This window comes from Vanacampus margaritifer, chromosome 17 (genome assembly GCF_051991255.1).
Source record: "Vanacampus margaritifer isolate UIUO_Vmar chromosome 17, RoL_Vmar_1.0, whole genome shotgun sequence".
NCBI classification, from domain to species: Eukaryota; Metazoa; Chordata; class Actinopteri; order Syngnathiformes; family Syngnathidae; genus Vanacampus; species Vanacampus margaritifer.
In genome coordinates this window covers 14870535-14882461 of record NC_135448.1, presented here as the reverse complement: position 1 = coordinate 14882461, position 11927 = coordinate 14870535, and the positions used below count along the sequence as shown (strand labels likewise).

The 11927-nt window shown below is 39.3% G+C and overlaps 1 protein-coding gene across 1 annotated transcript; it reads right to left on the bottom strand.

Moving 5' to 3' along the window:
• Positions 1-5571: 5571 nt before the first annotated feature.
• On the bottom strand, positions 5572-11470 carry ccka (cholecystokinin a). The gene is made up of 4 exons (XM_077549128.1): positions 10296-11470; positions 9889-10003; positions 9662-9808; positions 5572-5941 (listed from the first exon to the last, which is right to left on the bottom strand). Exons 2-4 carry the CDS (start codon positions 10001-10003, stop codon positions 5790-5792), a joined length of 414 nt encoding a protein of 137 aa, XP_077405254.1. The 5' UTR covers positions 10296-11470; the 3' UTR covers positions 5572-5789.
• Between the last annotated feature and the right edge of the window lie 457 nt (positions 11471-11927).

Sequence of the window (11927 nt, the reverse complement as noted above, 5' to 3'; positions counted from 1 at the left end):
TCCTTACACTTTAGAAACCGTCTAGATATGTTAGTTTCGAGGGTGCACCAACGAGAATCGAACCCAGGATCACTTGAACCGGAGGCGAACTTTTATACCATTCGGCCATCACGTTTGAAGCTGAGCGATGTCTTATCTTGGGTATTTATAGGATTCCCACATGATTGTATGAACTCGATAATTACGATACGGTTCAAATTACTGTGACGGAGAAGCTGGCCTAGTGGTCAGTAGTAAGGGTTGCAGTAACCGCAGACCACGGTTCGAATCCATACCTCTTCTGCTTTTACGACATTATTCCTCAAATTATTGAAAATAAGGGCGATGTCGGGATTCGAACGCGTTACCATCGGTACGGGAGTCGATATCTTATTTCAACAGCCACCTATTCAGTCTGCATCTGCGAAAAATTAATGAAGGTGATGAGTACGCTTCTTCCGAACTCAAGTTAGTGTACAGACTCGATAAATTTAAGCTTCATAGCGGCGAAATTGGCCGAGTGGTCAGTAACAAAGATTACCGTATCCATAGACAAGAGTTCGATTCCAGATTCGTTCAATTTTTACGAGATTATTTCTCAAATTATAGAAAATAAGGTAAAGGGCGGGAATCGAACGCGTTACCACAGGTACGGGAGTCGAGATCTTATTTCAAGTGCCAACTGATCACGTTTCTCTGTCCGAAAATTAATGAAGGTGATGAGTACGCTTCTTCCGAACTCAAGTTAATGTACAAACTCGATAAATTAGGGTTTCATAGCGGGGAAATTGGCCGAGTGGTCAGTAACAAAGGTTATCGTATCCACAGACCTGAGTTCAATTCCAGATGCTTTTATGAGTTTACTTCTCAAATTATTGAAAAGAACGGGAATCGAACGCGTTACCACCGGTATGGTAGTCGATATATTATTTCAACCGCCACCTGTTCACATTGCATTTGCAAAAAATTTATGAAGGTGATGAAAACGCTTCTTCCCAAATCAAGTTAGAAGTTATTTACTCAGCCCAACCTTCACCCCTCCCCACCAGCCATTATATAATTTTTTATGGGTATTACTTTTAATTCACGCATTCATATCCTGGTCGTCAGCTATGTAATCTACTCAAGTACAAATCCAACGATTGTTTTATATATTAATGAACGGCTCACAAACAAGTCAATCCTATTCCCATTCATCCACAAGAGGGCAGTATTGCATTGTGTCTTAGTTGCTTCTCCGTTTTCCTGAATTTTGAACTTTGATTGACTCCACCCACACGGATTCTCAACGATTCTTCTTTTTTTGTCGAACTATTATTTCCTCTCCTTTAATGATGCGCGTCTTATAACGGCACGCTTATTGTTTTATCACATTATTGAACAATTACGAGTGCGCCATTTGCTGGGAGCATGTGGTACTGCACCCAAACCACAAATTTATATGTAGACTTCCTTTCCCACAACTTTTGAACCCTGTTCCTCGGGGCACACTGTCCAGCCTATTGTCTACGTCTCCATATTCCAAAGCAGGTGAGGATAGTTATCAGGCTTCTCCTGATTGGAATGACATGCGTTGGGAAAAGTGTTGGTCAAAACAAACCACACCACATCTGGATAGATTAAAAAATATATATTTGCACAGAAAAATCCTTAAGAAGGTTAAAACAGCCATTTATAGTAAAGCTTTTATTTACATTTTTTTAAAGGACCATTTATAGTTGTTTTTTTACTTAAGAAAAAACAACAACCATATATAGTAAGGCTTTTTTTTTTTTTTTTACAGCCATGCGATTAGTAATTTTATTTTCCTTATATCTCGCTCACTTAATGTTGACCGTTAATTGAAAATACAGATGAGCAATTTTAAAATGATGCATTATGTTTACTATGGATGGCCGCTGGGGGCCTCAATCCCTTCTTGCTTGGGGCCCCTGGGGAATGTTGCTACGCCACTGTGCACAATCCCCTTACGCACTTTTTTTTTTTTATTAACCATATTCAAAAGAACCCCTTACTGCAAGCCCTGACGTCAATCTACCAATCAAATTATTCGATTTGTTGCACACAAGCGCCACCCGCTGGCCTGTATCAGAACTGCAAAAGTGTTGCTTTTCCCGCCACAAAAGTCAATCACATGAACCAAAGTTATTTTTCTTTTTTTCTTTTTCTTTCATTAACAGGGTTGTTCCCAACACTTTCCTACACGTGTGTAGTTAGCGGTTGTGGCATTTGTGCTGGAAATGCATTCCAGATCATCTTCAGGCGCCCCACACTGTCCGCCATCTCCTGGTCCGCATTTCTGAGGCGGGGTAAACCTGAGCTGACAGCTGACAATGAACCAATGAGCAAAGGGCGGACGTGACGTCACAAAGGCAACTTTTTTAAGTCTTTTTTTTAGCCGGAGACGAGTACAAATTCAACATGGCTACTAGCTGAAGAGAGACAGTAGTGAAAGATTTATGTCGTTGTTGCGGGAAGAACTTGAAGAGTGAAGTTGCTCACGAAGACGATGTCTATGGACGCCTGTCCAGACCCACTTACTGGCTTGCCAGGCTAGTGCCGCACCAAAAGTGGAATGCGGGCTTTCCTGTGCTACACAAAAGAATCATTCACAAAGAAATACAAACAATATTGAAAACATCAAATGAACATACTACATGGAAACTGGTTGCTATGCAGACAGCCTGTTTGAGTGGATGAGTTTAAATGCAATTATATTTAATATATTTCATTTTTGAAAATACATTTCTCAATGCATGTTAAAAAAAATAGTTCCTCTATAAGATAACAACAAAGAGTTTGAAGAACAAAATAACCACATACTGTGATTCCCCCTGATATTTATTCATTTATTTTACAAAATTTGGTTCTACTTGTCTTTTTACATGATCCACATTTACTCCATGTGCAGCACTTTGTACGCAACAATGGTTGTTTCAAATTGTTCTGTAAATAAAGTTGAGTGGGGTTGTCGCCATCTCCTGGTCAATGTGAGAAATGCTTTCAGTGACAACTGAGAATTCTAAATAAGTGTTAAAACTTTTCCTTACTCGTTTCAGACAACAAACGAGAAAATTATTTCAATTTTGGTGTTTCTATATTATTAAAGCAAAAATACATTGAGTCATATTGCTATTGGATATGTTTCCAAAATTAGTATCCAATTACCAAGAGACACGGGTCTTACTGCAAGACGGATTTTCAGTGCAGACTGAGAAGCGTAAAAATGTAATTTTTTTGCACGAAAATCTACGTACTGTTTCTTTTGTCTGCTTGTTTCTAAAAAAGGACGTTACGTTAGTTGTGTTTTGTTCTAAAAATTAAAATTCAAAATATGACACTTGAAATTTTTGAGTGATAAAATATGTTAAATGTTTGGTATGTGTAAATTTTTGGAATGTAAAAATTAAAAAATGCTATCAAGATAAATTGAATGTTGAATGTGCCATTGGGAGATGATACGTTATGAGTTAGGCTATAGAGATTGTGACAGGTGAAGTATTTGCATTTTTACATGCTGTGTGACATTAAAAACAAGAGACTAAAATGTCGAAACCAACTACAGGATAATCAATAAGCCATTAACTCAACGCTAACATACATTACAATGTGAAATTAACAGCCTAAACGAAATTAGCATTGATGTTAGGGAGATTAAAAACCTTCAAACCAGCCATTACTATAACTACATTTATCTAAATTATGTTTAGAATTAAGACTGCCGCGTAGCAAATAAAACACAACAATATTATCGTACAGTTGTCATCATATAGTCATGTTATATACTCGTTTCTTTCCTTGGTATGCTAATTACTAGCAGTGAACCACGACGGCAGGTCAAATTGAGTATACACGTGCCCCCCCCCCCTCTCGCCCTTTCACCCTTTCACCTTCTCTGCGTCACGCACACACTTCAGTGATGAAAGCTCTCCACGCTAGTGTCACCTCTTGAAACATAGAAGTTTGTCTCGAGCCCTGTTGTGGCCCCTTCAGATCGTCAGCCTTGCTCATTTCAATACCAGGCTGACATGCACACGCACGCACGCGAGAAACCCTCTCCTTCCCCAAAGGCATCCCCAGCCATTTTCTCTGAATAATTCACCGAGCCTGCTTTGTTCATCGACCCCCCCATGCGCGTTAACAAGGGGACACGCGCAGCATATTAGGCAGCTTCATCACAATTCACCGCCATGCTGACTTTTTAAGCTCCATTCAGACCTTTGGCAACGCCGCAGCTGTTGTCGGAGTGGTTTGTTCCGTCTTCATTAAACTCGCACGTTGAAAATGAGAATGTCCAATTAAGTTGAAAAAGTGACTTTCAAAATGAAGCCCAGAAATGAGTGCGCCTAACGATCTTGCTGTGTCCCTTTGAAGATATTCGCAAGCACCTCGCCCCCCCCCAAAAAAGAACGATACGTTCGCCGACTTTCATCTCTGAGTTGACCTTTCACCCTGGCATCATTATTGCCTGCCCACCGGAATCTGTTTGCGCATACTTGATTTAGTCATGTGACCCTGCGGCAGGAAAACAATTTCACTGGTCCTCACTTCCTGTTCCTGCTAGGTGACATTTTGTTTTGGAGAGGATGATTCATGGTGTCTTTCAATATAAATTTGATTTCAATGTGGCATGTTTTTAGAAATATGACCTATATGATGGATAATATATCAATTTATTATATTAATAAATGTAGAAAAAGTGACTTAAGTTAAAAAAAAACAGAGGGACTGCGAATAAAATGCTACATGAACAAATGTAGTTTTGTTTGGGGGTGTCAGGCGATTACATTTTTTAATCATAATTAATCGCATGACTTCAATAGTTAACTCACGATTAATTGCAAATTTTATTTCTGTTCTAAGCTAAAATTAAAAAATGTACTGCACTGAAAAAAAAATAAGTGTGATATTGATTTGAGTTCATCTCTGCCACTAGATGGCATAATTGCATTTGTAAGACATTGATGACAGCTCAGTGTATTTTTCTTTTCATATTAAAAGCTATCTAATCTTTAACATGAATTAACTTGTGAAATTCCGCACTTTTTAAAAAATTGTAAAATACAATTTGCCCCCTGTTTCCACAAATATATGCATTATTATTAAAGTTATTACTGCTCAATTTTGACGTGGACGTGTCTGCTGCGTTGTGACTGGAACTGCCCCAGTGCAGTCTTCTTAAAGGGCGTTAAAGGATCTTTACATTAACTCAAAATTAATGCACTCATTTTGACACCCCTGATTTGTGTGTACCTGTACTAGCAGCACAAACAGCTAGCTTGTGAGATAATTCATTAGCATGTTGACGTGTCAAGAGTCGGTCATAGACAGGCGCAATAGAGGGAATTCCATCACTTTTCAAAATAAAATCTTTTTGGGCGTCAGATGAAAACAAAAATGCAATAATAAAAAAATAATTTAAAAAAATTCTTTGCAGCCCACCATGACCTGGTCCAACTGTTGGAGTAATCTAGTATGTAGTTTAATTTTTCAGTTCTCAGTTATAATACAGCAAAATGACCATACAAGAATTAACGACAATGTGTGTTATATGTTGAAAAATCCCAACAGAGTGAGAGACGAGCGGGCGGCCATGTTTTTTTGTTGTTGTTTATTCAATCCGGTAAATCTCAATGAACCCTGACAGCACATTTCCCCCCTTTCAATATGACAAAACAAATCGGTGACAGAGGCAAAAGTTTGGCATATGTCTATTGCATTTAACAGTACATTACAAACAAAATGTACACCGTCGTTAAGTAGACTTTTATTGTTTGTGACGAGACGGCGGATGTTGCTGCCTTTCCATTCTACGAGGAGTACTCGTACTCGTCTGCGCTGCGCCGTCCGAAATCCATCCAGCCCATGTAGTCCCTGTCCGCTATCCGGTGGTTGGCGCCGCTCAGGCCGCCAGCGCCGCCGCCTCGGCTGTTGGCTGACGAGTTCCGACGCACGGAAGCGGCTGGACGGGACAAATGTTTGATCAGCAGTTTGTCGCAATTGAGGAGAAACGTCCTTTGAATGCACGCGCGTGTCCCTGGCATCCGTCCATTTATTCATTGTTTTGAGGGGAATCATCTTTTGTTGCCATATTCGCGCTGCTCACCGTGCATACTACCACCCACACTCTGCCATCCGGAAAGCGTCCGCACTAACTTTGGCTCGAACCTATTTTTCAAATGATCCTCCGCACACAACGGGGACATTCTGAACAAATAGTAAAACTAACTTCATAATCTAATATAATATTAGAAGCGTAACAAAAAAAACACTTTGAACCTAGACCTAAAATCTATATATATTTTTTTTAAGATGTGCGTGTATCGAACCGAAACGGATCGTTCCACTTTGAAATATATCAAGTTACATATTGAATCGTCTTTTATTTGATATCTTTATGATATTGACAAGTTTTTTTCAAATGTATGCAAAATGACAACAAAAATCGTCTCGCATCCAACAATTTTAAATCCAATCGTAATCGAACTAGAATCAAATGAATCCACTTCCAAATCGAACCGTCCTTGAATTGTTTTGCACCGCGCGCATTGAAAACCGTATTGAATAATATATCATATAACATCATAATATAATATTATAATTAATCGCAGGCCTTCAATAGTTAACTCACGATTAATCACAAATTTTAAATCTGTTTTCATACTCTTAACGTAAAAGTGAAAAAAAATGTTAAACGAAAAGAAATATGGCTGCATCTTTTAGTCGTTGATACAGTAATGCCCTAAAAATTCATAAAATTGTACTGTCGTGCAAAAAAGGAGTGTGACGTTGATTTGTGTAGGTCCTTTTTCTGCCACTAGATGGCATAATTGCATTTGTAAGACATTAGTGACAAGCTCAGTGCATTTCTCTTTTCATATTAATGAAGCAACTTGTGAAATTCTGCCCATTTTTAAAACGGTCAAATACAAATATATGCATGATTATTACATTTATTACTGCTAAATTTACTGCACACGATTACTTCTCCTGATGAATGAGTGAAAACAAATTTATTATTATTATTATATTTTTAGTGCTATAAAAGTGGTCTAAGCTTTTTGTGACTTTTTTTGGGGGGGAAGGTTCGCTCTCTCATGTAAAATATGCGAGTTGGCTGGGAAACAAATGGTAAAAGCGTACTTAATATTGTGGCCCGGCAACAACAAAAAAAAAAAGTTTCTCTCCTGCTCTCGTAACCTTTATTTATTTTTATGGCGATTGAAGTGGAGCAAGATTTCTTGGTGCGGGAGATGTTCTGCTTTCACCCACAGCCTCCTACGCAACACGCGCGCACGCACGCACGCACGCACGCACGCACGCACGCACGCACAACCTTTCAAGTTCCCTGGTGTGCTGAGAAGATTGGCTGCAGAAGGCTCGACAACGACACCTCCCACACCGAAAACATGCAAAGCCAACAGCGAGGAACACCACACACACACACACACACACACACACACACACACACACACACACACACCAATAGCCTAAAGAGATGCTTATCAATGTGACCTTTGCCATGTTATGCTCTTCTTTGTCTAAAAAAGTGAGAAGTTTTCTGCTCAGAATTGAGCACAGTAGGAAAAAAAAAAAAAAAAAGTGTGAACATTTTTTGGGTAAATTTGCACGCGAATTTAAAGATCTGGAAACTTGACATGACACACAAAACATCAGCGGACATGTATGCAAAAATAGCTAGCTCACCTTGCCCACATGCAAGGGCATCACTTTTTTAAGTAACTTAATGACTTGAATTCATTTGACTTCAAACTCAAAGACAAAATCAATAATATAACCCCCAAATTTTTTTTTTTTTTTTTTTAAACATAAATTGTAGTACTACTGCATATCTAAACTATCACCTTTTTCAGTGATGTGTGGGGAAAAAAATTCAGCCAAGTACACCCTAACCAGTGGAAAACATTTTAGTGGAAAACAGACGACGTCTGATTTATTCATCTTTGGAACTTCAAACTATTTTTGAAAAAAAAAAAAAAACATAACCCTTCAGACCTGCATTTTTTTCTGCTGGGCATTTTATTTTATTATTATTTTTTAAAATCTCATATTTTGTATTATAGTGACCGCCAGGACAGAATGTCTGTAACGTGTTGTAAACTTACCACGCCTATATGTAACATTTTTCACACGGACATCATGCAAATCGTCTCGCCATTGTGATTGGTTAAGCTCGGATCCAATCATGAACCAGAATGATGACATCATCCAAGTTATGCGTTCTATTGGTTTAGACACGGGAGTGATATTAACTTGAAAAGGTTGGACGCACTCAGAGTTTAACTAGAATTTGTGATGTGGAGAAAAAAAAAACGATTCGATTTTTTTTTCAAGTAAATGTCAATCCCCATTTTTTTCATTGTGCAAATATCATCACCTTTGGGTCTGAATGGGTTTTAAAAAAAAAAATCCGATTTAGGCACATGAAAATGATCACCATCAGGTGTCCTCCTTTGGGATCCGAGTTAAACACACAAAGAAATCATGAACTTCATTTTAAATCCAATTAGCAAATGATTGACAGGCGGTCCTAGATGGCATGTGACAGTTTGGGTCGAACTATTCTGGTTCTTACGACAATTAAATTAAATATAAACACAAATATAAAAATTCATTTTATTAACTTAAAATATTTGATATGATGTTATGTTTATTTTTTTTAACTCATTCAGTGCCATTGACGGCTATAGACGTCAAAAATGTGAACTATTTCTATTAGTTTAACATTTTTTACCACTTTTGTTAACAAGAGTATGAAAACCTAGAAAAAAAATATTGTACATTTAGAACAAATATAAAATTTGTGTTTAATCGTGAGTTAGTGAAGTCACATGGAATTGATTAGGCCCATAATTTTTAATAATCTTTTCTTTTAAATTTTTTTTTTTTATTGTTATTAATCGCATGGCTTCAATAAACTCACAATTAATCACAAATGTTATGTCTGTTCTGAATGTACAATTAAAAAAAAAGTGGAAAATATGTTAAACTAAAAGGAATAGTTCAAATACATTTTTGACGCCTATAGTCGTCAATGGCAGTCAATGAGTTAATACAGTTAAAAAAATGTATTTTTAAGTCTTGCGTTGCCTGGAGTGCCTTCACGTACCCCCCATTTGAGAACCACTGATCTAAACCGTCAAATTTGTAAATTCCAGTTAAATCCTCATGAAAGTTTCCAACAACCCAAGTCAGGTTTAAAGAATAATGCACTAATATTACCGCGGCTTTTTTTTTTTTTTTTTTTTAAATAAGAAGCAATCAATTCCTCTCATGCCTTCTTGACAGTGCTCATCAATTTCCTCCTTTACTCTTCGCCAAGACATCAGAATCAAAAGCCAGCGGCTGTACGATGGCATCAAGCGCGCTTTCTTTTTTCTTTTTTTTCCTGAAGAAAAAAAAACATGAATTTTGAGTGCGTGTCAGAGTGGCCGGAAGACTCGAATAAACGCACTTTGAAACCACAAAAGCTTTCCAGCGCCACTAATTCGTTTTGCAAAGCTGCTGTGCACTGGGGGCCACTAATTAGTCAGATTGATGTGAAAGGGGGGGGGGTGAGGGGGGGCATCAATTGAAGAGCTCTTGTCTTCAATAATGAGCGACATATTGTTGATGCCACATGTTAGCTTTTTTTTTGGGGGGGGGGGGGGGGGGCACTCACCTTTCCTGGACGACATGAGTCTGGCCAGCAGCTCGCTGAGGTTGGCCCGCGACTCGCCATCCTCCGGGGACGCTTTGAGCTGGGGTGCGGAGCGGCTGTGTCGGAGATGGGGCTCCCCCAAAGTGTGGGCGTCGGCTTCCAGGTGGACTGCGCGCACACACACACATACGTGTTACATCACCGTGATGGGGGTTTACAAAGATTGGGGGGGGGGGGGTTTCGAGTACCTTCTCCAAAGGGGTAACGCTGGTCCTCGTCCCCGAGATGGGAGGAGGACGGGAGCCCCAAAGAGCTTGCGCACAGGGCCACCAGAACCACGCACACACTCAGCCCTGCAGGCATCTGGAAGCGCACGCACACGCAAATGAGACGACAAGCGTGACGAGCGTCGGCTTTTCGTTTGCACTCAATGAAATTAACACAACGGTTAAATTATTAATCTAGCAAACAATTGAACAATTTTTGCTTTCCTTCACTTATCCATGTAAAAAAAAAAAATAATAAAAAAAATAATCAGTATAAGTCAATACAAAAAAAATTAAAATCCATGTAAAAAAAAAAAAAATCAGTATAAGTCAATACAAAAAAATTAAAAAATCACATTCATATAAAAAATTAAAAAAATTCTTCCTACCTTGAGAAAAGAGCTTTGATTCGTTGAAGGGGTGCGTGAGCGTTCGGAGAGCACTTCTCCGCTGAGTGGGAAGGAAGACCCTTTTATACTCTCTCACCGCTCTGCTCCAGCGTGCGCGCGTGTGTGTGTGTGTGTGCGGTCACAAGCTGTCCTGCGTATTCCCCGATGTGTGTGTTTGCGCAAAGACTAATACGGATGTAATTGTTCTTCGGTTTCAACAATGCAAGCGCGCAATCGTGTTTTTATGGCGTTTGCGCATCATAAACGCAACATGACGGCAGCCGCCTTGTTGACTCGGACTATCGGCGTGTTCGTGTGTGTGCGCGCGAGAAAGAACTTGTCGTCGTGTTGTAAAATTAATCACCCGCATCGAAAGCATAATGTATTTCTTCCTCCATATTGTCGTTGCGTCATATGTAACATGTATGTGTGTGTTAATGTCAAGTGTGCGTTTGTCACTTTGTCGCAAAAGTACAATTGGTGCTACTGAAAAAAGGTTATGTAGGTAACTTTTTTTTTTTTTTTTTTTTAATAAATCAACTTTCCCCATTGAAATGGATTTTGCTTCTTTTTTTGTGCTTTTTTTTTCTTCCACTGAGTGAAACCCAGCTTGTCTGTGAAATTCTGGTTTGTAAACTACTGTAATGACTAACAGATTCCCTGTAGATGGCAGCGTTGAGTCGCTTTGGTTTAGAGATCGAGCAGATTAGGGGGCGAATCTCGGCCTGTCACGTAGAAAATGAGGGAGGGAAATGTCAACATGTCGGAGAAGTTTGTAAAAGGACGGATGCCATTTAAAAAAAAAGCCATGAAGAAGAAAAATCACATTGTGTTTTCTATTTTGTTGTTTGTTTTATAAGCCAAGATCTAGTTAGCTAGCTAGCTAGCTTTATGCTATCAAAACAACTTGTTCGTCAATCAAGTAAAGCCCAAGATTGGACTAGATTAGACTGCCTTTATTTACCTCTATTAAAATCTTTGTAATCATTAGTGGAATTCGAAAAAAAAGCAACAAGCCCATTTTGCTAGCTAATTAAAAAGTAGTCCTAAAAATACATGCTAACCTGTCAAAAGTACAGTAAGCAAATATTTGTACTTTGGTTGCGATCTTGTTTGACATAAGAGACGTTGCGTCCCCCCCCACACACACACTGTCTCTGTCCAGCCAAGCGGGCTAACCGGGCCCCATCGATCAGCCCGCCCCCGCCCCCGAGTCGATGGCTATTGATCAGCTGTAGCCACTTAATGTTTTTATGAACAAAGCAAACAACCTGCTGTCAGGGATTAGCTGGTGGAGATAACGCCGTATCTCATCGGAAGTGGGGCGACGCTCACGTTTTGGCCCCGGGGTCAGGCAGAAAGACAATCGCGGTGAGAAAAATGTCTATTGACCGCAACAAGTTTGTCAAAAGAACAGAGCTGATGCTGATCAATAAATTCGTATTGGCTTGTATTACAGCATATCATATAGATTAGTGGTTCTTTTTGTTAGACAGCTAGTTAGTTCACTCAACTCAGCAGATGCAATGAAAACGGCAGAGGACCCGGAATTGAACCCTGTGGAACACCATAGATTCCTGGCAGCCAATGATGGCCAAGCGGGGCGTATCGTCACCAATCATGACAGTCGGC

Bases quoted from the DNA above. Each gene is read 5' to 3' on its own strand.
- ccka (XM_077549128.1), bottom strand. From the start codon at position 10,003: ATGCCTGCAGGGCTGAGTGTGTGCGTGGTTCTGGTGGCCCTGTGCGCA. The intron at 9,809-9,888 runs GTACTCGAAACC...GTGTGCGCGCAG, and splicing joins GCGTTACCCCTTTGGAGAAG to TCCACCTGGAAGCCGACGCC. The intron at 5,942-9,661 runs GTGAGTGCCCCC...TGTCCCGTCCAG, and splicing joins ACTCATGTCGTCCAGGAAAG to CCGCTTCCGTGCGTCGGAAC.